The sequence below is a fragment of the Thalia democratica genome, chromosome 3, assembly GCF_965202585.1.
Source record: "Thalia democratica chromosome 3, ktThaDemo2.hap1.1, whole genome shotgun sequence".
NCBI classification, from domain to species: Eukaryota; Metazoa; Chordata; class Thaliacea; order Salpida; family Salpidae; genus Thalia; species Thalia democratica.
This window is the reverse complement of record NC_139167.1, coordinates 51843643-51871527: the sequence shown is the minus strand read 5'-3', so window position 1 is coordinate 51871527 and position 27885 is coordinate 51843643. Positions and strand designations below refer to the sequence as shown.

The 27885-nt window shown below is 26.7% G+C and overlaps 1 protein-coding gene across 1 annotated transcript; it reads left to right on the top strand.

Moving 5' to 3' along the window:
* LOC145832379 (TBC1 domain family member 31-like) lies at nt 1-27873 on the top strand. The gene is made up of 21 exons (XM_082939698.1): nt 1-181; nt 4622-4768; nt 7197-7312; nt 8437-8615; nt 8781-8929; nt 9228-9387; nt 9718-9930; nt 10327-10467; nt 10891-11123; nt 15498-15631; nt 15807-15940; nt 16252-16431; nt 16660-16895; nt 19230-19382; nt 19682-19817; nt 20296-20391; nt 21214-21348; nt 21799-21993; nt 26814-27015; nt 27153-27257; nt 27547-27873. Exons 1-21 carry the CDS (start codon nt 108-110, stop codon nt 27660-27662), a joined length of 3234 nt encoding a protein of 1077 aa, XP_082795824.1. The 5' UTR covers nt 1-107; the 3' UTR covers nt 27663-27873.
* Nucleotides 27874-27885: the final 12 nt, after the last annotated feature.

The window sequence follows — 27885 nt, the reverse complement described above, 5'->3', positions numbered from 1 at the left end:
ATAGCGTACCAATACAAACAGTTTACAAAAGGGAAAACCCAATAAATGAAGAAAATAAGTTGAGAAGTCTTATCTTATATTATTATAAATTTACTAATTAAGCTAAAATGCAAAACTATGATATAAGTGGGCAAAAGTCTGGAAAAATATGGAAGAGAAATCCTTCTCCATTATCAGATGGGTTAGTTTAAATATTTTGTTTACCTAAAACGAATGTTTCTGTAGTAAAAGGTTCAGAGGTTTAATTTTGTTAAAAATTTTATTATTGTCATTACAGTGAAATAGCTGTATAACATTCTTAGTTAAATAGTACAGTAGACTACCGCTTAAGTACGCACTTTTTTTGGTACGCACCTCGTCTTAAGTACGCACTTACCTAGAAAGACAAAAAAAATCTAAATTTTCTTAGACTTAGATTTTTTCTAAAGACTTGTTCCTTAGAGTCATTTTCTGACGCTTTCCATCCATAGTTATAAATTTCTCTAAATTTTTCTAAAATTTCTAAACATTTTTATTCAAAAACTTTGAGAATATCTGCAAAAGAAAGGCTAGTTTTAATGTAACATAATACAAAACTAGTTAACCACAAAAACTAGTTACCATTTTTATAAAGTCAAAATAAACATATAAAAAAGCAACAACAACAAAAAACTAAAGTTGAATTAAAAATAATGGGCATCTTATAATTGTGCACTTATACTATAAATGTTTCCACTGATATAAACTTTCTTACAAAAACAGTCCTGAAACGTTTTTCTTTCAAATAAAAAAAATCAAACACTTTTTAGCTAATGGAAAGTTATAATAAATGTATTAACTAAACTTAGCTTGACTAGCATTATGTAGAAACTTTTATAGAAAAAATAAATAATTTTAAATCTAGATTAGAATTATGTTTCAAATGTTATTTAAAACAAAAAGACTTGTTTATTTGGCTTAATTATTTGGTGGCTAGTTGTAAGAAAGAAAACAAACAACTAAATTTAATATTTCACTATGTCGTCAAAAAGTACGCACTACCCTTGCTAAGTACGCACTTTTTGATCGGGTTCAATTTGCGTACTTAAGCGGTAGTCTACTGTATTTATAAGTTAATGTATTTCTTTAATGTGTCTTGTTAATACTTTGTTTCATAATTTTGGGTTCCCTTTGGTGGTAGTGATCACATGGTTGTTTGTGTTATTTTTGCTGTAACTTCAGTGAACAGTTGCTTGATAATTTAAACTTCATAGTTCAACACTTTGTGGTTCTTATTGTTGAGTTTTAACTTTTGATAGTTCCCTAAATTTAAATTCACCAAGAGTTTGTTTTTAACTTAAAGATAGTTTTTGTTTTATTTTATATTTTTTAAAGTTAAGTATTTAAAGGACAGGTAAAAATTATATAATATACTTGTTTTTGCCTCCAAAAATTGTTTTCAATTAAACCAAATTTTTAAATTTAAAACATAAGTTTCAAAGTTTTAAACAAACTATACAGGTGTAAATAAGTAAGTTTGTGAAATAAATAATTTCATAGCTATTGTAGTAATTTTTCATTTATTTATAAATAAGTACCTTTATAGAAATAGTTTGAATAAGCTAGAAGAGTAAAAAATTATATTCAGAGTACAATTAAACATACAATTGTTTGTAAAATGCAAACAAACACTTTACATCCTTACACATTAGGGTGCTTCTAAAATACTAGCAAGAAGTTTTCGTGATATTCGATATTATGATATTTAGATATCCTATAAAACCTAATACAAAAATTTTAACTTTAAATAAAAAAAAGTTGATACTTATAATTTTCTGACAACATTGATACTTTATATTTAAGTTCTTAAAGTTCTTATTTTAGTTGTCAATTCCTTAATTTTTGCTACTTGGCAGTTTTTTTTAATGAGCAGTGACATTCTAATACAGTGATTTTTCATTGTATGTTATAATGTTTATTCACAGCTTTATACTTTTAATTAAAAAAATCGTTACTTTTTATACTTTTCTGACACGTTGAAATTTTATATTTTAGTTCTTAAAGGTCTTATTATAATTTTAAAGCAGAGTTATTTAATGGTGTTTTAATTGTGTTGTAAAAGCCATGTTGTTTAATGAAATTTGAACTGTTTGTCTTTTTTATACACAATATGTTCGCCAAAACTAGTTTTTATAAAAAAATAGTTTTCTTAAGATCAATTTTTATTTAATTTTTATGAAAAGTTTTTATGAACAACTTTAATTCTTTTGTTTGATTTTTTTTATTTTGTTTAAACATGTGTACAACCAAGGTAGCTATAACATAATTTCAATTACTTTATCACCTTTTTGCTTGTTTTACAATTAGTATTTTGAATTTGGTAAAATTTTTATTTTTGTTAATAAAAACTAGTTTTGCCAAACATATTGTGAATTACAAAGATTAGTTTTAGATAAAAAAAGCTTGTTAAAATTTACCAAAAATCTTTTTTAAACCTAGTTTACTTACTTATCAATTTAAATATAAATCTTTTATGTTTATATTTAGTCTAAAATTTAATAGATGTTATCAGTGAAGTCTCAGGGTGCAGAATGCAGTGCAGAGAAACATAAACTGCTTTAAATAGTTAAATTGCTTAATTAAGCCTTCCAATTTTCTTAAGAATAAATATTATAGTAATTGTATTGTAATTTAAGTTGCTTCGTTAAATTATTACATCAACACGGCTGAAAAATAGCTAAAACCTGCTGAACTTGGTATACTAAAATAAAAAGTTTTAATCAAACGAAGAAAGTTTTAGTAAAATGTATTGTAAAAGAAAGATCACTGCTAATAAAATTCGACCAAATAGCAAAAAGTAAGGAATGTACAATTAAAATAAGACTTTTAAAAACTTAGATATAAAGTTTCAACGTGTCAGAAAAGTATATGTGCATGTCCATTTTTTAAATTTTAAGCATAAAGCTGTGAATAAACATTATAACATACAATGAAAAATCACTGTATTAGAAATGTCACTTCTCATAAAAAAACGGCCAAGTAGCAAAAAGTAAGGAATGTACAAATAAAATAAGAACTTTAAGAACTTAAATATAAAGTTTCAATGTTGTTAGAAAAGTATAAGTATCAACTTTTTAAAATTTAATGTATGAAGCTGTGATAGACATTTTAACATACAATGAAAAGTCACTGTATTATAAATGTCACTACTCATAAAAAAACGGCCAAATAGCAAAAATTAAGGAATGGCCAATTAAAATAAGACCTTTAAAAAATTAAATATAAAGTTTCAATGTTGTCAGAAAATATAAGTATGGACCTTTTTAAATTTTATGTATGAAGCTGTGAATAAACATTTTAACATACAATGAAAAATCACTGTATTAGAAATGTCACTTCTCATGAAAAAACAGCCATACGGCAAAAAGTAAGGAATGGACAACTAGAATAAAAATTTTAAGAACTTAAATATAAAGTTTCAATGTTGTCAGAAAAGTATAAGTATTGACTTTTTAATTTAATGTATGAAGCTGTGAATAAACATTTTAACATACAATGAAAAATCACTGTATTAGAAATGTCACTGCTCATAAAAAAACAGTCAAATAGCAAAAACTAAGGAATGGCCAATTAAAATAAGACCTTCAAGAACTTAAAGATAAAGTTTCAATGATTTCAGAAAAGTATAAGTATCGACTCTTTTTATTTAGAATTGAATGTTTTGTATTAGGTTTTATAGGATATCTAAATATCATAATATCAAGTATCTTGAAAACTTCTTGCTAGTTTCTAAAATATATAACCTTTGAATTTTAAGCTCTTGAGAATTTTACTGATGGAAATATCACATTAGCACCTTGTTGAAAATTTAAGATGATGTAAAAAAATATTGTGTAAGCCTTTTTTTGATTACAATTTTTTCAAAATATTAAAAAAAAACCTAATTTTTACTTTTTTTCTACAAGTTGATTTTCAAGCTGAATTTTAGCTCAGGTGGGATATACTTCTGTTTGGCAGCCCAGATGTGACCTTTTAGCCAAAGTTTGATGACTATCTCTGTATATTATAAAGATCTAATGAAAATATTTTAGTTTTTAAGTACTTTTCTTCAACAATTAAGCTACTAAACTGCTTTTAGGTATAAAATGAAATGTTTCTTTATATGTCTGGTTTTTTTAAACTATTTACGATTACTTAGCATAAAATATTCTTCTGTTTTAATTAATCATCAGTAGATTAATTATCAAACTAATTATTAACTTAAACATTAAAATTAAGTTAAAGAAAATTTCCATTGTACTTTTTATGGATATGTATCATAAAAATTATTTTTAATTTTTTTTACTTAAAAAAAACTGCTAGATTGACAAAATATAAGTAATTTATATTTGGTTTTTTAACATTAGATAGAAATACTTGATCAATTTTTCATTTTTTTTTACTTTTTTTTACTTGTTTTAAAACTAAAAATACTTTTATCATTTTTAAACTTCTTTCTTCTTTTCATTAGCTTTTTTTTTAAACACTGTATTTTTAGAAAGTGTTTACATTATGAAAATATTTTATTAGGTTAATTTAATTGGTTGTTTTCTACTAAAGAATCAAAAGTTACTTATACAGTCATAAAAACTATTTTATTTAAAAACACAATATAAAATTTTAGAGTTTCCTTTGTGTTCAACCAAGCTGGGGACAACAAGACAGCAAAGAGAAGGAGGTTTTTGCACGCTTGTTTCTTCAAACGTAAAAACAAGCTGCTGGTTGCTGACCATGTGGGTGGAATATTTATTTTCGACTTTGAAAGCAACAGGTACGTTGTATGTAAACCTTTTTATACTAGATGATTACATTTATATACATTTCAAAGTATGAATTCGATTTTCAAGTTTTTACCTGTTAATTGATGTATATTTTTTTTATCTAGTTTAAACTTGCTATGCAGATAATTTGTTTAATAACTTACTTATAGGAGGTTAAATTTTTTTATTTTGCAGAAAAAAAATCATTAGCTCTTGTGTGAAATTTTATGAGATAATTTTTATCTCCCCTAGAAATTTGTCATTTTAAATTACTATTTTAACGTAAATAATATTATGATTTTATTAGTATCTTAAAGTTTTATTTTTGTTGTTAAACCATTAGTTCAATTTATTTTGTTTACAACAACTGAGGATCTCCTATATGCAAGTTTTGTTAGTAATAAACTGTTGAAATAAATAATAGATAATATTTAAGTCACTTTTTACTGAACACAAAATTTAAATTAAGGCCATAGGGGGGGGTAGACCATGTTTTTTACAAGTTGATCTTATTTTATAGAGTTTTTACTAAGCTTCAAGATGCTTTTTACCGTTTTTAAAAATTTGAATTAGTTTTTGAGATATGACCGGCCAAAGTCGGGCCGCATAACAGGTTCCTTATGGGGAAGGAAAACTAAAACGGCGAAAAAAGACTAATGCATTCAAAATCTATCTCCTCCTTCATTTTTTAAGCAATCTTCTTCAAACTTTCACAGTCTATTCTTTATACAATAACAAAAAAACGTTATTTGTGACTTTAAAAAATTTCAAGTAAAAATACCTTTTTTTTGTAAAAAAAAATTTTTTTTGATGAAAATTCACTTTTTTTTTTAATTTTTGTCATAAAATTACAAAAAAAAGGTATTTTTACTTGAAATTTTTTAAAGTCACAAATAACGTTTTTTTGTTATTGTATAAAGAATAGACTGTGAAAGTTTGAAGAAGATTGCTTAAAAAATGAAGGAGGAGATAGATTTTGAATGCATTAGTCTTTTTTCGCCGTTTTAGTTTTCCTTCCCCATAAGGAACCTGTTATGCGGCCCGACTTTGGCCGGTCATATCTCAAAAACTAATTCGAATTTTTAAAAACGGTAAAAAGCATCTTGAAGCTTAGTAAAAACTCTATAAAATAAGATCAACTTGTAAAAAACATGGTCTACCCCCCCCTATGGCCTTAAGTTTTTTGGTATACTCAATTTTGTTAAAAGTCTCTGATTTAAACATATGGACCTATGTTTTTTTAACTTAAGTTTTAAAACTTACAAATTTATAAAAAAACTATATATTTTTTGTTTTTGGAGCTAGAGACATTCAATTCTCAGTAATATCTCATTAAAAAAAGATAAGTTATAAACTTTCATATAAAAAAAATTATTTAAAGTAAAAAAAATAAGTCTTTTTTTCAGTAATTTTTGTCAAAATTTTAAAGTTTTATTTAAATTTATTGATGGACCAACAATAAAAGTTTGATAAAAATTGTTAAAAAAATTAAAATGATATTTCTAGTGATTTTTAGTTAAACAGTCTTTTTTTTTTTACATTTTTGGCTTGTGTCTTCTACCAGGAAGCTGTTAAACTCCTTGACTTTTTTCTATGTCTTAAATGTTGCTCTTAGCTTTTTATAACAGTAAAAAGTATCCAAAGGTAAAATAAAGCTTTACAAAATAAAATCAGCTTGTAAAAAACAAGGTAAAGCTATCAATGTCTTTAAAAGTACATAGTTAACTGTAAAAAAACAAAAAAAAACAACTTTATCAGCATTTTTAAATTGTTATCTTTTCGTCAGAAAGGTCTAATTTTAAAATTAAAAGCTTAACAAAAAACCCTATGTAGATCTAAAGTAATCAGACTTCAAGTAAATGTTTTTCAATTTTTTTTTCTAAAATTTATATGAAATTTTGTTATAATTTTTTAAAATTTACATTAAAGTTTGAATTAAAACAGCATTTAGTCTGTTTTTAAAGTAATTTTGTGTTGTAATAACATGTATGTGTTGATTAAAATAAGAAATTTTTAAGAAAATTTTTTTGAATTTTGAAAAAAAAAAAGTACTTTCAAAAATTACAATTTTTATTATTTGCTCTTATTTGTAGTAACAGATTTCTTTTAAATGAAATATTCTTGAAGAATGTTGTTTTTATTTGCTAAAAAGTTTAGTTTGTATTTGTAACCTATACATAATTTTCTAAAGTAGTTTATCTTTCACCGAAGCTTTGTTTTATACAGTTTTTAATTTTAAAAATGTTTTCAAAATTTTATTCATCTATCTAATTTCTTTGGTCTTAGACAACACGTTAAAAGGTATCCAAGTGGTGTATGACTTGATAACCGAAAGGCTCTACGTGCACCAGGTCCTAGGACCAAATATTTTGAGCGCTTTTTTTGTCGTTCAATAAACTGGTAGATTGTCAAGGTTTTATAACAAGTGATTTTAATCAGATTTACAAACATACAAAATTGCGGCCAATCTTGTACAGCCATTGCTACTGGATTGAAAAGATCAAATGAATATTTAGTTGGGTTGGCTGACTCATCTGTTAAATGTTACTCAACAGGTATTGTATTGTTTTGGTTAATATAATCGTAAAACTTTAAATTGAATTTTTGAGCATTTGTTCATTCTTAGTATTTTAAATATGTTTTTAAATTCTAATAGCTTTAAGATCTACTTCTAATCGAAATGTTAATAATGATAAAACATTTTAGAAATGCATTTTTATCTAATACATAGTTAGTATAGCATCAGTAAGTATATTTAGCTCGTATAGTCTTTAGTTAATCATTATTTTGAAAAAAAGTTTAATATAGTTAACAATTATTTTACATTTAATCATTATAAATTTCCGTTATAAGGAAGTCATGGTATTATCAAACTGTTGTTTTGCCTTGATTTATAAATATTTTTCAACATCTTTTGTTTCCAGAAATATTTATTTGAAAATTTACATTGGTATTTACATAAAGAAACAAAAAAAAAGTTCTTTTACGAAACCAACTATATTATTTCAAAAACTAAGTTTGCATCTGCAGTAATTATTGTAATCTTGTAATTTATTTGTAGATATTCAGCATGAAAATTGTTAAAGCTATATAGTTTAAAAATTATACTAAATCAATATGTGATATGTTTTAATAGTTTCAAAAGACATCAATTAATAAACAAGATGTATTCATTAATATTTTTCAATGAAAAACTTTGTATTAACACATTCTAAAATTGTTTTGCAAATTTTATTTAAAATTTTGTTTGTTGAAGTTTCAAAAATTTCCTTGAGATTTTTTTGAAAATTTAAGCTTTTTTAATGTTTCTTGCTGAAAAATGTAGTTTTTTAAGTTTGTCTATATATTTTTTTACACTAAAGTATAAACTTAACTATTATTTAAAACATTTTAAATCAAACTACCACAATACTTTGCTTTTAAACTTCAATTAATGTTTTTAACCTAAAGTTTTAAACTTTTGGTTATAAAATAAATTTATTTAGTTTTAGTAATAAAACAAACTTTTTGATTCCAATACACATATTTTATCTCGTTCGTTACTTTTGTGCGTTCAGTTTATAAACAGATTGGTTCAATCGACGAAGTTGTTGTCTGAAGCGCTTTTTCATTATTTTTAAGCACACAACTTGAAACTTACACCACTTTTATAAATCAAAAACATTTTATCACGCAACAGACAGCAAGGAACTGGTGAGTTGGATGCGGGGCCACGACTCCATAGTCGGCTCGATATCGGTGCACTCGAGCGGCAGGAGCGGCGTGACGACTTCCAGGAACACCTCGCAGATGTGGGACCTGGACACTTTCCGGCGCATCAGGAAGCTCAACGTCAGAATCGAGGTTCCAGTGCTCGAAGTGGGTAAAACGGTGTTGTTGGGCGAGATAGTTTTAAAAGAGCGTAATATGTAAAATAGTTGATAAAGTTTCTTTTAAGGAGAAGTACTAGTTTAGCAACTACACTGTCTAGTTTAAAATAATTTACTTTTTAATTGTAATGTTATTATTATTTTTTCAATCTAGGTCTTATTCGTTCCTTCTACAACTACGATCATAACGTGTTTCAATGACGACTCGATTTTCGGGTGGGAAGATGAAAGTTTCGAGTGGAAGTTTCAGCTGTCCACGCACAGTCAAAAGAAAATCGGATACACTACTTTTGCTGTCACAAGGTGCGTGGTCTTGTTCGCCAACTTTGTAAACTTTTTGTGTTATGTTAAATATTATATTACTGCGATCATTTTACAAAAAAAAGTACTACTACGTCTAGTAACATTTAAGTTTGATGAAGTTAAACTTATATTCCAACAACTTTTTATAATGCTTACTACAGTGGTATTATTTGAGAATTTTATAAATTTTGTTTGTGTAGTTGAAGTTATATAAAGCTTTAATGTGATTTGTATATACAAAAGTACTAGATATATATAAGTATAATTTATGATCCAACATTTTTATTTTTCACTACAGTGACGGATTGCAGTTGGTAGCTGCAGGAAAATCCCAGCTCGTGCATTTGTATTCGCTGTCAACCAACGAGTTGATTCAAGTGATTAATCTTCCGAACGGCGTAAGTCAGGTGAAGCAAGTGCACTTTCTTTGTGATCGCTTCGACAATACAGCTAACAAGGTTTTATTCTATTAGCTTTTGTGCTTCATTAAAGATTGAAGTAAAAACACTTGCATCAACAAGTCTTTGTATTTTTTTGTTTTACCTAGCAAAGCTTTTTTTATCTGTTTTAGTTTTGTGTTTTACTAAATATTTAAAGTAAAACCGTCTTCAGTAAAACTTTAGTAGTTGATCATATGCTTAAAATTTCAATAAATTAATTACACAACTTATTTAAAAAACAATATGCAACATTAAAAGTTTATTCAAAAAGTATAATCTAGATCAACAGATAAAAAAATGTATGTAGTTAACACGCGACCATCATGACAAATGTCCGAATAATAATAGATTTTGGGTGTCTTGTGTCAGGACGGGGTCTGCAGGTACGTTGACATGGCAACATGCACCCAACTCTTTCAAATATCCGCCCCTGACAACAAAGACAAACTGGCCAGGGTATGCTGCAGCAACGACAATTCCTCCGATTTTATTGTGGGTCTCACCACCAACGGCGCCCTCGTTGTTTACGACGTTTCAGTTCTCATGAAGGACTACGACAAAGTAGATGTTTAAAAAATACATTTTAATATAAGACATACTGAATATAAGATCTTTTTTTATTGTTTAAAACTATATTTTACTTATATTAAACCTTACTAGTCTAGTGTTTAAGCATAAAGTAAACTAAATTCCTTGTAAAATAATTAAATTAGTATTTTTTCGACTATATAGTTGATAAATGTTTTACATTCAATTTATCATTTCTCAATGCACAGTATAATTTAAAAAAATATTCGTGGTTTGTGTTTATTGTTTGTCTAGCTTCTACAATTGAGTTTAAATTTTCAACTGTCTAAAATAAATACTAAGAAAAAATAAAATTAATTTTCTTAAATTTTTCCACTTGTACTGTAGTTAATTTTAAACTATTGTGATTTGAATTTTCTATCAAAACAGCCTCCTGGTCCGATTGTGAGAAACGTCAAACAAGGTAAAAAGCGAGCAGACAATTCCAGCTGTGACGTAAGCACTACGTCACAATCATCCGGATTGTCCAGTGGTAGAATGACTGTGCGCAGATTTAAGTATTCAACTAAGGTAATTGAACATTTGTATGTTAAAAATATAAAGTAGTTACTGATTCTTATAAAAAAAGATATGCATTTATGTGACAAACTTACTTTATATCTGAGTATGTTTAACTATTTGCCCTTAACTAATTCTTTATTGAGTTTTTAATAACTTTTTATATAATAGAACTATTAAAATTCAAATCCAGTTTAGAAAAAATACAATTTTATTATAAGAATTTTTTTTTACACATTTGAAAGGATATTTTACTGTTTTTGTGAATAATATATTTGACTCTGTTTAAAACAGGCATATTTGGTTTTATAATCAAGTTTCGTCTGGAAGAGAAAACGAGTCTTCTTAGTTTTTTGTTAATTTTCAAAGTTTTTGCTGCTTTTGTTTTAAGTAAAAGAATCCCAAACATTTTGTTGCTATTATGACGTCACGCAGGCGGACGCGCCACCCAGCGACAGGCTTTCCCTGACGAGGCTGCGCAACATTCTTCGCGGTCAAGGGGTTTTCCCGGAACGCCACCGCTTCTTCATTTGGCGGCACCTGCTCCAGCTGCCCGAGAACCAATCAGCGTTCGCCTCGCTGACCGACAAGGGGAACCACCTGGCGTTCATGGCAGTGGGAGAAAAGTTCCCCGTGAAGAGTGTCAGGCTGTCCCGCGTCATGCAGAGGTAAAAGTGTTTTGTAAGAGAAAAAAGTTATCAAGATGTTTTAAAAAGCATTCTTATTTTATGAAATGTGGTAACTTGATTTTTTACAGTGCCACTGCTACTTGTTAAACGATAAATAACAAAAACCTAGAAAGTTATCACTTAAATGTCAACAACAATTAAAGTTTTATGCTATTTTGATTTAACAATATAAATGTTATACAAAATACCTTTAATGCATGTTTTAAAATTCAAATAGTAAACGTTTTAAAAATATAAAATTTAAGCAAAATTTAATTGGCTTGTCAGGACTTAAATAATCTGTAATTAAAAAATTCAAGTTTTTAAACTCTAAGAAAAAGTACTGATTGAAGTAAAATAAACGGCTGTCCACAAGATTAACTAGCTTTGTATGAATTTTTTACGAGCATCTTCGTTGTTGTATGTTCGTATTTAGCTTATAAAAAATATATTCATATCTAAAAGTGTATAAATATGAAAATACATTCATATTTAACCTTAAACAGAAACTTTATAGAATTAGCTGAAGTTTTTGTAATCTAACAATATTAGAACTTTATTTTCTCTTATAGATGAAAATAATAGTATAAAGTTGTATAACTTTGTAATTAAAATTTCACTCCCTAAGTGTTCTGCTTATTCATTATATTATATATATAAACATTTTAAAATGTATCTAGCCGGATCATTAGTACAATAATTATATACAGTATAATAGTAAAATAATATGTTTATATACATTTGAACTAATAGTTGTGTGCAAGTTATTTTTTTACCGAAAAGTAATTTAAATCACAGCACTACTTTAATCAACTTTTTAAATTCATAATTGTACTTAATCAACAACATTTACTTTATGTTCTATGGAAAAAGATGTATTTTTAAGTATAAGGTTTATTAAGTACATTTTTATAAAAAGCTTTAAAATTGCTTCGTTTAATCAAATTTTTAGAATAAGAACTTATTAAGAGTATATCAAGGTTTAAACACATCTAAGCTGCTGAGGCTTACTCTAGCTGGTTCTTTAGGTTTTATTTGCAATTTCAAGACTAGTTTCGATTTTGTTTTCAATTTTAAATATACATATATTTCACATAGGAAAATTTTGAGTACCAACATCAGTTTTATTATAAATTTTACTAAAATGTTTTAATTTTTATGTCACACTAGTTTAGGATTAAACTTTAATTTATAAGTGTAATAGTTTGAATAATGATTTTTTTAATTAATTTTATGCAACATTTATTATTATATTGTTTATTGTGTAATGTTGGACTCAGACATTAAAACCTGAGCCACTTAAATAGGACACACAATGAGAAAAATGAAAACATTTATATTCAACAAAAAATAAACATAAACTAAACATCAAACATAGTTAAAGTTAAAAAATTTCATTAATAAGTTTAAACTTATTTAGTTGATATAATAAACTTAAGACTTACAAAAACATTTGTACAAAATTGATAAAATTAGATTATATTCAGTTAGGGGGAGGTATAGGGAAATAAAACTAATTAATATTACAATTAGAAAAATTAAGAAATATGTAGTTAATTTAACTGAGATAAATATTATATAAAATTTTATTTATTTATTTTTCTGTATTGTTTTTGTGAAAATTTACTGAATTTTACTGATATTTATACTATTTAAATTAAATCTTTTTAGTTTTAAGCGAAAATGTTCCACCCTCTCACACGATACCACATCCTGTGGTAATTTGTTCCACATAGTTTTTGCTCTTTCAAAAAAATAAACCTTGTTACTCACTGTTGTTAAAATTGTTTTATTATTTAATTTTTTTATTATTTGCTCTTAATTGATATTTATTATGGGAAAATTAAAATATTGACTGAAAAAAGCCTTATGTTTGCCATTAATAATATCATAAAGCATAAATAAATCAAATTTTAATCTTCTATACTCTAGAGACCTCAATCCAAGTTTAACCAATCTATCATTATATGATGAATGGGATATGTTATAACAGACTCAATTTTGTTAATGTCGTTTTATAAAAAAGGTGACCAAATTTGCGTATTCTATTCAAGTTTAGGACGAACGTATATTTTAAATAGATTTGTCAGAATACTAGCTGAATTAGTTTTTAAACTTTTTGATTGGATGAAACTTGAGCAACATTATATAAACAATTTATGTGTTTGTTCCATTTTAAATTTTCAGAAATATATATTTCTAAATCCTTAAAAACTTTAACTGTTGGTATCTTAGTTTTATTGACTAGTAGGTCAATCGGGTCAAACGGTTTGTTTTTCTTAATTGTAAGAATCTTACATTTAATAGAATTAAAATCGAGTTTTTTTGTTTTTAACCATTTTTAGATATTATCTAGAGTAGATTGTAAGAGATATTTAACTAAAATTTTTTGTATCATCTGAAAATAAACTCATACCACTTTTAATATCAATGTTTGAACTAATGTCGTTTATGTAAATTAAAAAAGGTGGGGACCAATTACACCGCCCTGTAAAGGGTCTGACAGCGTATCATTAATGACCACTCTTTGTGATCTGCCAATAAGAAAATTATTGAACCAATTCACTAAGGATTCATGTAGTCCATACTGACTCAATATTTTTAATAATCGTTTGTGTGATACTGAATCAAAAACTTTTTTTATATCAGTATAAACTACTTTAACATACTCGTTTTTGAGATAAGGAACTATTCATGAATGTATGCATGTTAATAGTTAAATGTTTGACGAGCGGTTAAGGACAAAACTAAATTGTTTATCAGATAGTAAATTATAGTCAGAAAGGTAATTTAAAAATTTTATAGATATAATGTGTTCTAAAATTTGAGAAAAGTGGTTAATTAAAGATATTGACCTATAGTTTAACGCGTTGTGTTTGTTACCTTTCTTATGAACTGAATGACAACAGACATTTTCCATTCTTTTGGTACTTCAGCTAATTCTATAGAGCAATTGAAAATTAATGAAAGTGGAAAAATTGTTGATGGTATTGCATACTTAATAAAATAGGGAGGGATGTTTTCTGGGATTCTAATGATTTTATCTTTTAGGTGGTTAATAGAATTTTTAATGTCTTCACAAGTTATAAAAAAGCATTGCTTTTTACTACATTATTTTTTGAGCTAGTTTGAAACTTTGGTAGACATCATCTTTTTAAAAAAATTTTTGAAAACTTCTGTTAAAAAGTGAGGCTATTTAAAAATCTGAGGTTATTGTTTTATCTAAACTATTGTCATATAAAAGGGGTATTGCAGTACTTAATTTTAGTTGAGACTTAACGTAACTATAATTTTTTTTTTTTTTAAATAAGGTTTTTGCCGATTTTTATTTATATTCAAGATGTATTTTTTTACGGCTAACTGATATTCTTTTGACTTATTTTTATAATCTTTAAAAAATGATTTATTTGTCATTTTGTAGAGAGTAATAATTTTTTTGTGTGAGATGGATGTTTATTTTTAGTTGTTTTAGTTTGATTGTTTCCATTGCATCAGCATATGTAGAAAATGATTCAAATCTTTCAAATTTGGAAGAAAACTCTGTTTTAAATTCCAAAATACTTCTTTTTAACTCTATGATTTTTTCTTCCAAGGAAATAACTCTATTACTAGACATCACATTTTTGTCATCTTTCTGAATTTCAACAATACTCTTCTCAATGCTCTTACTTTTCTCTTTATACTTACTTTTTAATCTACAAATATCAGCCTGGAGTGTAAGGAATTCATTGTTCTTTTTAAATCCAAATGCAATCAATTTTTCTTTCATCAGTTTTCCTATTTTCCTATTCAATCAAGGCTTTGATCTCAGCTTACAAAGAAATTTACTTTATTTTTACAAAAACCTTTAGCAATATTATTGATTCATGTACTAATTTACTCTAATAAAACATAGTTTAACTATTGTAATGGCCTTTAAAACAAAATCTTTAATTGTCAAAACTTAATTTTGTTTATTTTTACACTGTAAAGTAAATAAAATGTTGTAGGACATTAAGTTCATTTTGAATACTAGTTTTTACCGAATCTACGTTAGTTAGATTTTTAGCATAACTATCCTTTTAATCTCATAGATATAGAATAAAGTCCAATTTAACTTGTGTTTTATATATGTTTTTTGTATATTCTAATAACTTCTACTTTTTTATAGTTATGAGTTAAATAATTTAAAACTAAAAAGTTAGAAATAGTTACCTTAAATTTATACTCTAAGTGAGTTTATAAAAGGAAATAAATAAGTTGTAGTATATATACATTATCCTAGTATAATTAATTAAACTCTTGTCATCCTATCATTTAAAACTTGTTAAAATTTATATTTGTAAACGAATAAACCCTTTCAAGTTTTTATACAAAAATAATACTATTTTACAGAATATTGTCAGCAATGGGTCATTGGTCGAAAATATTTGCAGAAGTGGAATACTTGCCCCTGGTTGTGTTTCCGTTTGTTAAGTTGTTCCAAAACAACAGCCTAATTTGCTTTGAAACTATCGCTACTTTTGTTGGTTAGTTATTCTCAACGTAATTACTTCTTTTAATTTAGTTTAAAAGCATAAGTACACTTAAAAAGAACTTTTTTTTTTAAATTAATTTATTACTGGTAGTTTTTTAGTAATTATAATGAGCACTGGTCTACGTATTTTTTAAATACTTTATTTAGATAACAATTTTTTTCCACAGTCAACTGGTTTCAGCACTGGTTCGAGTTTTTTCCGAATCCTCCGGTCAACATGATGAGTTTAGTTGAAAACCTGATCGCCCATCACGACAGAAATTTGCTGAACCATTTCATTGCATGCGAAGTAACAACACAGGTTTTACTTGTTGTAATTAGTTTCAGATCAAAATTACAAAAGTAAGCACTAAAATTGTTAGGTTGAATATTTTTTTTAAGTATTATAACTTTTTTGAACTATTTTTACTATTTATCAATTATGTTTAGTTTTTTATTATTGTTATTACTTTAAAGCGTTTAATATTACTTAATTGATTTTTATTTTTTTTTTGTTCCCTATCTAAGTAGCCCAGGTTTTGATGCCTGAGTCCAACATTGCATAATAAAAAGTTTGAAATATTTCATAATTTATTGTTTTCATTTTAGATACATTTTAATTAATCGCATCAGGTATACGCCTGGCCCGTCATGCAAACATTGTTCTCCGAAGTTTTCTCAAAAAACGAGTGGTTGCGTTTGTTCGACCACATTTTCACCAACCCACCCGGATTTTTCTACCACTTGGTGGCAGCCTACTCGATGTGCTGCAAATCGGCCCTGATGAGAACCCTCGAGTTGCAAGATTTCAAGGTAAAGTTTTTGATTCAAAGTTATAAATCACAATAGTTGAAATACAACATTTTTTATACTTTTTTTTTTAATCTAAAACAAATGTACAAAAAAATTAAGTTTTATACACTTTGTTTGTATATAGAAAAGTTGCATGAGATAAAGAATTTAATAACAAAATATCTTTTTTAGGTATAATATTTTGTTATGTAACAAACTATATTGAAACGTTGACATTTCTTCAAACAGTATTTCTACCACCATCGGAACGCGTTAGACGTGGGAGCCGTCATTGCCGAAGCGTACAGAATCTCCATGACGACTCCCAAAAGCATAGACCCCATAAAAATTTTAGACGATTTCCAGCCGATTGCGGTGGGAGAAACTTATCCCATTTACAACAAGTATCCCAAGTTCATAGTGGATTACCAGAGCAAGGAAAGAGAGAGGATTAGGAAGGAGGAGCTGGAATATATAAAAGACAGGTGAGTAGGCTACTCTTTTGTTGTAAAGATCAAAAGGTAAAATATTAACACCAACTAGATATGTTTTTAAGCAATTAAATTGAATTCTTTTCTATGAATTTTAAACAAGTCTTTTTTATCATAACACTTGGATAATCAGTACAAGCTCTCGGTATACCTAGGGTTTGTTCTTATTGAAACTCTTCAGTCAGTTGTAACTAAGTCGAACAGTATCTTTATGGTAAAACATGATTACTTTTTTATAAATTTTTAAGGGTACAGCTTTGTTTTATTGCTAAAACTAAAACTGTAATTTTTTAAACCTAAATTTTGTTTAGTTTGTATAATGAAATATTTTGAATTGAATAGAAAACAATACTTTTTTATACCTTTTGGATAATCAGCCTATAAGCTCTCGGCAGACATTAACAAACAGTCATCGTTTTTACTCAAACCCGTTAGTCAGTAGTAAACGAAGGGAGCTGCAGCCATCAAAATTTATCAAGCAGTCATCATGTTATACCATAAAGCTACTGTTTGCAGTTGAGATCAGTTTCGACTGACTGACCAATTTCAATAAGAAAAACGCCTGGGTATACTAAGAACTCGTGGTCTGATCATGGATACAAATTATAGTCTTGTCCTAGGCACATTAAGGTCCAGGCTTTGGCTCTGAAGATTTTAGCCGACAGTTTTATTTAGTCTAAATGTAGAATATAGTTATTTTTAATTTAAAATAAACGAAAAGACAAATAATTGTCAGCAAGTTTGTTTGTGACAATTAAATTATCAAAAAATATAATTTTAGCAACTTCAATGTTTGTAAAAAGGATTGAAAAAGACTTTAAAATCGTTATTTTAGTTTAATATAAAGTTGTTTTTAATCTTTATTTTAATGCGAGTGAAAAGCAACTAAAGGGAGATACTCACGGATAAGAGCAGATAGAAGAGAATATTTTATCTGCGTCTTTGATAAAATATTGTCTGTAATTATTAATAAAATGCGAATGAAATCTATTGTTTGTTTACACGAATTAATAAAGTGAAAAAAATTAATGAAAGCTAGACTAAAACTACAATTGATAACAATCAAATGAACGATAAGATAACTTATAATTATCTTTGAACTTAAGACAATAAAAAGGCTGCACTTTAGCTTTTGAAACGAACAAATTTACGCATAACTACTTAACTTCCACACACTACTGCGAGAAATTAGATAGAAAAACTGTTTTATATGCATTTAAAAATATAACTCATTGCAGTGGCTCGCGTGGTACTTCTGTTAGGGGGTGCGGAGAATTAAAAAAACTCCATAGTTTTTATTTATTTGTTTTAAAAAGACTCAAGACCTTTTTATATCACAACTACATCAATTCATTAATGTAAAAAAATAATTGTTTGTTAAAAAAATTAAAGTAACTATTAAAACAATATTTAGTGCGAAAAATTTAAATTTCTAATAATTATAACTGTGTTTTATCACATAAAAACAATATGGTCCTGCTCGAGTTCAATTTGTCACTACCTTTCTTATAATTCTCGCACTGTTGTGAATATTCAAAAAGGTAAGATCAAGATTTCAATTCACATGGTATTGAAGGTCACGCAGCTCCATCATTAAGCTATTGAAAATAAATTACTGTAACTTCATATATGTTTAAATCGAGCTGACACAGATTGAGCTTGCAGCTCCGACTTATCGAATATTTTAAGGTCGCATGTAGTATTTTGAAAAATAAACAAACTTGTCAAATAAGTTCAATGAAAAAAGCAAAAATCTGAAACTATTCGTAAATTTTCTTTTTATTTTCGACTAGGTGGAACAACAGCTCCAACGCCCTATGTGTTGACCCTAAATCCTTGTATTAAAGTAGTTAAACATTTTTAAAACAACTAGTTTAGAAAAACTTCAGAGCGTTGTTTATTAGTTCTAAAACTTTTAGCTTGTTTGCATTTAGTTTTAAATATATAAAATACATAGCATTGTTGCTAAAAACTAGTTTTTTCTAATATGTTTTGTTTACATCGATTATATTTTTACAAAATGTTTTCCACACCTGTTATTCATTTAAATAGTATCTTTGATGATTAAAAGTACAAAATTACAAGTTTTTTTTTACATTTGAAAATTATTTTTACTAAAATCAATTATTTTCCCCATTAGACAATCTATTTTTTTTTTCATTGCAAGCGACGCTAGCAACTAATTTTTTTTTCTTCCTTTAATTAAATTAAAAATGTATTTTTGAAAATATTTTCATCTTAATCATTTTTTTTTTGATAACTAAACAGAATTTTAAGTTTTTTTTATTTAAAAATTATTCAAAATATAACCACTTATTTTCCCTACAGGCAAGCGACCAACAACCTGCAACTCCGCATGGAGTCGAGGAAGCAGGAGGAGGAGAATTGGTACCTCCGCAAGCAGGTTTTGGACGATGCGGAGGAGGAAAGGAGAAAGTTGCTGCTAAAGGAGGAGGAAAAGTTGAGCAACCAAAGAAAAAAGTTTGTTCGAATTTTTTTTGTTGCGTTTTTTGGTTAATTTAATTTAAGTTTTTTGAAAGAATGTTTTAATTTTATTTATATCTTGCTTTTTTTCTTTGCTTTTGCTTTAGAATTTTGTAATTTTTTTTTAATAATTTTGTTTTTATTAAGAAGTGTTTTATATACTTAAATATTTCTGCTACCCTGTATTTTTAACATGAATTTAAACACCTAAAAGCATGCTTTTTAGATAAAAAATTAATACATTTTGAAAGTTGTGTGTTTCATTTAAATTGCTGTTAAAATTTAAATTTCTACAGGTTAACTGCAATGAAACGAGAATTAAAGACAAAGGAGTTGGAACTTCTTGAAAAAGCAAGAATGAGATTTGTCAATCATCAGCAAAGTGTTAGAAGTGTGCAAATCAAAAGAATCGAAGATGAAATTAAAAGAAAAGTTTGTTTGTGCTACTTCAAAACCTAATTGATTTTTTTCCAAACTGTTACAAAATTTATTTTGTAAAAAACTCAAAGTACACAATAGCTTGTTATTAATTGTATAAAAGTCGCGCAAATAGTTAACTGTTTCTTAATAGTAAGTTGCTTTTTTTATAACTGTCAGTTTGAAGCTTTTTGATAGTTTTAAATCTTTGTTGCTATGTTTATATATTAAATAGCATTAAGAAATATAATAAGACTTTAAAGTCAAAGTTTCTATCATAATTAAGTTTAGTAGTTAAAAACAACCCATTGCATCATTTATCTTAGGACTACTGTTTTAATAAAGTATTTATAATCATAACATCTTTGCTTTATACATGTTCTTGTAATAACATTTGATGTTTCTTAATTAATTTAAGCAAATAATTTAAGCATTTTAAAGTTTTTTTTTGTTATTAAAGTTAAGTGAGTACTTGAAATCTCAAAACTTGTAGGCGTTTCAACGCGATCAAGAGAAAGTAGCAGCAATTGATGAAGTTGATATAAGAAACCTGGAATTGGAAATTCAAAAAGCTTCTCTCGAGCAGCATGTTAGTTGTAATTAGTATTAATTTTTTATATTAAACATTAAGTCAAGTTTATCGAAGTACAGTTGAGTAAGATCAGTTTAATTAACGAAAGTCTAGAAAAATAAAATAACATAGAAACTAAATACCTGGTTGTTAGCTTAAAGTTAGGTAAAAAATTATATTTTATACAGTTTAACAATTTCCAACAAAAACGTTAACTAAGTTTCAAGGTACCTAAATACAGGGTTGCCTTTTTACCTGGAAAAACCTTGAAAAACCTGGAATTTGAAAATTTTGAAAAAAAAACCTGGAGAAACCTGGTACTTTGAACAAAGTTAACTAAAAAACCTGGAAATTTAATAATTTCCACATGTTCAGTGGTTGAATTTCGATTTGACTTATAAAATCTATCATATAAATAAAAAAAATTTGTCATCATCAAAATTTTTTTTATTTAAAAAGATATTTAAAGTAGCTTTACAGTATCTTTTCAATGTTTTTATACTATTTAACATAGTTTCTTACCTTAAACTTAACTTTAAACAAAAAATGGACCCAAAATGTGTACTTTTAAAAACATGGAAGAAATTTAGAAAACTTAGAAAAATTTTTGAAAAAACGAGTGGCAACCCTGTGAGTAAACAATGGTATGAATACTTAAATTAGACTAACACTGTATATACTATTTAAAAGAATGAGAATGTTTTTTAATAAGAAATAAGAGAATGAGTTTTAATTTTTTTCATTTTCATTAAAATTTATTCTTTTTTTTTGCCAACGTTATGAACATAAGTTATCAAGTTAATGTTTTTTACATACTAACTCAACAATAACTCATTATAGATGGCTTTCAAACAAGCAGAACACGATTTGAAGTTGAAAGATGAGGTGTATAGGAGAAAAAATATGATGAATTTCGAAGATCAAAACGAACATTTCAAGGAAAACAGCAACAAAATTGATCTTACTGAAGCGCAAGTTAAAAATTAATATAAATATTTAATACATCATTATTAAAGTTAGCTTTATAAGATAGAGTGATTATTTATTTCAAAATGTTACTAGCAAACACAAACCTGTTAAGTTGTTGCAAAAAAGTATAGCCTTAAGACTAACTACTTAAATAACTACAGTTGATGAAAATAATCTTTTATGAATAAAATTTGAATAAATTTAACTATTTTTTTAAATTACAGTTCTGCTTCAGATGACCAATACTACATTCATTAGTATTAATGTTTTATACTCTGTCGTTTAAAACCTATTTGTCAAAAGGGTTGTAGTTACACCACTAAAAGCAGTATAAACCAATTTTATTGAAAAGCTTAATATCATGCAACAAAAAAATCATAACTTGTTTGATTAGTAATTTATGTTTTTTTGATTAATACTTTCCTGCTCCTTTTTCTGACTAGTTTGTATCTATAGAAATTGCAAAAAGAGCTAGGAAGCGCGGAACTGGAGTTGAACGCCATCAACCACAGAAATGACGTCATGCAGCTACTTATTGAAAATGACGTGGAAAGAGAAAAGAATCTCGCCTGCTCCGTCGTTGAGAACGACAAGGAGAACGATAGGCAGGTTGAGAATGCGGACAAAATTAAACAAGTCATATCACTGAGAGTTGGTTTGGTGGTTTTTATTTAATTTGAATAAATGTTTTTTATAATTAACTTCTTTCTTATTTTATGTCAAATTAGTTTTAAGTTATTGCTTACTTTTTTAATTACAATCAATAATATTAGTCTTTCAGCCGAATCTCTTTGGCTTTGAGCTAATAGTTAAAGAAAATAGTACTTTTTATGGTTCAAAACATTAATTTATGTTTTTAGTATTAAGCTCAAAACAAAAAATGTCATAAATTTCAATAAAGTCAAAAATAAAGAATTACTTCGCTAAAATGTTCAAAATTTATGAGAATTTGGTAAATCTTAACTGTAAACTACAAATATAAACATTGTAAATGTAGAATTCCTAGTATTAGTTTTTAGGATACATAGCAATTAGACGCAGTTAATTATAAGAATCTTGAACCTAAAAGGTGTTAGGAACGAGAACGGGTCTAAATTGCACAAAGACAAAATTGCAGGAAGCTAAATTTGCACGAGGGCACAAAATTGCACGAGGGAACAAAATTGCACGAAGACGATTTTGCATTAAGGATTAATTTTTCACAAATTACATTTTTGCACGAGAGAGCACAGAAAAAAAAAAGATTTAATAGAAAATAAAAGAAAAAATGAAGTTATTGACCGAGGGTAAGGGTTATGGGTAACAGTGATAGTAAAATAAAAATATAAAATAAGTAATAAAAATTATTATATTAAAAAAATAATAAATATTATTAAAAAAAAAGTTACCGACCGAGTGTAAGGGTTGGGGGTAACAGTGATAGAAAAAAAAATAACTCGTGCAAAATTTTCTGCTCGTGCAAAAGTGTCGTCGTACAAAAGTGACCCTTCGTGCAAAAGTATCTTCGTGCAATATTATCTTTTTGCAATTTTGTGCCCTCGTGCAATAATTTTGTACGCTTGTGGAAATTAGACAGTTACCCATTAGGAACATAAAAATGTAATTATATAGTTAGAAATTTGTTAATACAGATTTTGTTTTTCAAACTTTTTTACAAGTCGTAAAACTTATAATAAAAGTAGTTATTAAACTTATTTATTAAATAATTTAGGTTTTATTTTCTTATTTATTTTAAGTTCATAATTATTTTTTTAAATTTATTGAATTTTTAATGCCAAGTGTTTAGATACCTTTGTTTAAACCAGGGTTTCCCAAACTCATTTTCAAAATCGCCCCCTTTTTAGAAATTTGAAAAATAATCGCTCCCAAAATTTTACAAAATAGTTTTACTCTTGAGTACAAACTTTTGAGCCTGAAAAATGTGTTCGAAATGTAATTTAGTCTGGTACTTCTTATGCACGCACTTTTGGGCTGTGTTCCAAGTAGTTTACAGAGCTTGAGAAAATAAGTTACATTTGTTTTCTTATAAGCCCAGTAAAGTGTATTAAAATACTTAATTTTTAAAAAGCCTTGTGTAATCTGTAATCAATCCTGTTTAGATATGAATTTTTTTGAAACTAATGAAACTTTTAGGGTAGTGGTGGACAACTTTTGTAGTCAGCAATTCATATTTACTAAAAAATCTTTTCAAGTTTCAACTCGTTAAAAAAATGTAATTGCAGGCTGCATAATTTAAAAAAACAACATATATGAAAATAAAAAAACTCGAGCAAAGTTGTAATAAAATGATTTAATATTATTGTGATCTAGGAAATACTATTGTGAACTGAAAACCAAACTGAAAGTGTATTTCAAAATATTAAGTATCAAAAAACTAAAAAGTATCAAAAAACTTTGTTTTTTTTTGCACAATTAGTTTTCAAGTTATTTAGCGGGTCGAAATTTGACTGGATCTTAACTGTACGTTACCCACCTGAAATCTTAACTTAAACCTGACATTATAATAATCTCTCATATAACGAATTTCGGACATTTAGAAGTTAATACTAAGTAACTTATTTAAGCCGCACAAAATACTTAAATTATTTTATAAATAGGCATATTCTAAAATTACTATACCAGAGATTAAAAAACTATAAAAGAATGAATAGTTTATTTTACAAAAAATAAAATAAATACTAAAAATAATTTCTGATGTAGTTTGAGGAAGTTTGACCAACTGGTTGATTATCTCACATGAAAAGTGGTTTCATCAACAGCTTCAGTTAATGCAGTAAAGTTATTAATTTCAATGCTATGATATATTATAAGCAAGTTAGTTATAAAGTTAAAAACTTAATATTAAACTTTATAAACTATATGTTTTGTAGTAGAATACCATTAAATAGTATTTGACTTGGAAAAACTTTAGGAAACTAAACCTTAGTTTTAACATTTTCTTTTTTCCTAATTTAAATTCAAAAAAAAAATCAAAAGTTTTACAGTTAATTCTGTGAACAGAAAGTAATCGATTAAATTTCTTTTAATAAGGTTAAAATTTTGTTTTGTAACTGTAGCAGTCTTTTTGATGGCTTATTTAATACTGTTTAAAATTATTTTTTCTCTAGTTATTAGCCTATAATAATTTACCAGAAGAAACTACTGAAAAACTAAAAGCTAGTGTTGATCTATTAAAATAAACAACACATTCTTATTGCTAATATATTGAAATTTAGATAAAACAAAAAACAGTTGTATTAGTAGTTTAAAATTCCTTAATATATTGATTTTTTAACAGAAATAAATTAAGTTAGAAAATAAAATTGAGTTTAAGAATCTTTTAAATGAAAAATTTGAAGTCATTTCAAATAGAGACCTCTAATCTATACTCTTTTAAAACCAAAAAAAAAAATTTGAAATAAAATTTTTAATGGTTTTCAAGATTTTTTATTTATACAGATTAAACAAGTAATAACAAATTAGGTTAAATAATTTTTTTAAACAAATACTTTTATCACTATGTTATAAAAACTTTTCGTGTAATGTAAAACGAAAAATATAAACTACAAAATTAACTAAGTCAAAATAAAATTATTTAAATATTTAAAACATAAACCATTTAATAAATACAGTAGACTTCCGCTTGAGTTCGCACTTTAAACAAAATCAAAAAGTAGAAACTCAAAAATTATTACCATTTTTTGTTACAAAATGATAAATTTAAATATGTTATATGCAATAACGTTATGCATAATCATGAAATCAACTAAAACATAAAACAAACATTCATAAAAAAATAGATCTATATAAGCTATTAAATTATATGTATTTTTTGTTTTATTAATACTTAGTTAGTAAAAGACTTTATTTAAATTAAATTTTTGAAAATATAAATGTGCACTTTTTTTTGGGTAAAAAGTGCGAACTCAAGAGGAAGTCTACCGTAATTAATATTTATTAGGCATTATGCAAACCTGTTGTAGAATAAATAACTTGATAAAATTTTTATTATAAAACGACTACTTAAATACAATACAAACCAGGTTAAATAAGAAGTATTTTAAAAGATCAAATAAAGTAAAAAAACTTTCATGAATTAATGTCTGCTACTGAAGTCTAATATAATGTGAAGGATGAGGTTCATGACTGCTTGCAAGTTTTTCTAATCTGATTCTTAATCAGTAAAATAAAGCCTCCTTTAAAAATATCTAGATTAGATCTTTTGCTCAAGATTTTGATAACTGAACTGAAAGCTTTCTCAACAACATAGCTAGAAGGAAAAACTATAAACAACAATCTAAATTCCTCTAAAATGATTGGATACTTTTGCCTTAGTTTTGTTGAGTCCAAAAGCTTTCATTTCGTTCTTTGTAAAAATTTACTTAAAGTTCAAGGTTAGTTTGTAAGTCTGAGAAGGTTTCCTGTAAGTCGTTTAATTCAAAAAGATCTGTTTCGAAGGGATCCATATTTTTATCAATATGATAGCTTTTTTGTGTCAAATCGAAATTTTACTACTTTATATGTTGAAATTGTTAAAAATTCCAGATTTTTTAGGTTTTTTCTGTCTAAATTGTCAAATTCAAGGTATTTCCAGGTTTCTAGGTAAATTGGCAACTCTGTATAGTTTTATTTCTAAGTCTAACTAGTGACTTTTCAAAAAACAATTGGAAATATGATGTGGTGATATAACTATCACCTCATGATATTTCCAACAAAAATAAAAGTATACAGGGTTACCAGTTTACCTAGAAACTTAATAATATATAACATAGATTTTTACAAACCATTTATGATCTAAAATAAGATATATGTCAGGTTAAAAAATGGTGAGAGGGATTCCGATCGTCTATGATCTATGTAATTGTTAAATAAGAAAATATATGAATGAAAATATGTAATTTACTTGAAAGTAGGAGTCATAAGTACTTGATTTTTTTCTCTAAACTTTTTTTTTTTTAGTTTTACCTCAGGGTAAAATATTTAATAGCAAGCTAAAATTAATAATATGGCAATATAAAAAGTAAAAATTTTATGACAGCCCAAGCTTTTTAAATCGCGCCCTTTTCGCCCCCTTACTAGTTATCGCCCACCCTTTCGCCCCCTTACTAATTATCGCCCCCCGACTTGCTAAAATCGCCCCCAGGGGGGCGATATCGCCCACTTTGGGAAACCCTGGTTTAAACCAACTAATGACAGACTGTTTAAAAACAAAATATATTGCATTTTTTAATTCAAAATATTTTAAGTAAAAATATTGTTGAACAAATGAAGTTTTTTTAAATATAATAAATTAACATTTATTTTCTAGTGTGTAATTGTTTGAGAACCTTAAAAAAATGTTAATTAATAAACTTAACTTATTTTCTAATATAAAAAATTGTTAAGTGTGGTCACTAAATATAAGTTAAATCTTTAACTTAAAGAACTTTTGAGCATGTACTGCAAACTAAACTCTTGTTGTTAAATATTTTAACTTTTTTTTTTGTAAACAGAAAGAACAGATCGCGCGAGGGAGTGAAAGAGTCCGATTTCTCGACGAGGTCCAAGTCGATAATGACGACCGGAGAAAAAAACTCATTCAGGGAGAAAGTTTGAGAAACTGTGAAAAGATAGCCAGGGAAAATGAAGACAAATTAAAAAATAAACTGGAAAGCTTTAAATCGAGTCAACATGCGGGCTTGGATCTAATCAACGGTTAAACAATTACTTATGAAATGTTTTTTTAGTATGATAAACTTCAAACAAAAAAATAATTAGAATTTTTTATGAAAATAAAATTTTGGATTCTACTCCACTTTGTGTTTGTGACATATCAAGGAGTAATATTTCAGACGACTCGGTGCCGATATTCAGCAGTTGCGGAGATCGAACGACAGCAATAAGCAATATGAACTCGTACAAGCAAATAGAACAAGATTCATCTGAAACTAGCACTTGTTAGTTTCTGCACTTTGTAGCTTTATGCTTTGAAAAAATTGTTATAACTTCCTTATAAACTTAAATAAATTTAGTATTTTTGAACTATAAATGATATTTTTGTCCACATAAATTTATAAAAATGTAAGTTTGCCTTAAAATAAATACTGCTTTACTATTGCTTAATAGAAAATGCTAAAAATTATAAATATTAAAATGAAAGACTTGTAGTATAAAACTGTTCATAAAATTGAATACAAAGTTTTACCACTAAATAAAACTTAATAAATTCAAATTTTACAACAACAGGGACGTATGATAGCAGCAGGATGGATGTGAGTTCTAACAACCAGATCACTATCGACAGAGTTCGCGACTTGCGCAGAAGGCTCGCGGCTACGCACAAGAAACCAAATAAAATTTGATCACATTAGATTGAGTTCAGAAGCCAACATTTGTGCTTTAGGCATAGCAATCTGCTGCAAAATTTTATTTTATTTTTACTTTGGTTGAAATATATTCTTAAAACTTGTTTTGATTTAATCGATATTAAGTTTTGATTTTGTTGACACATACCAAAACATAATCCAAGTAAAGTTTTAGCTCGCTAATGTTTTTAAATGTTTTGACTTACACAATAACATAAAC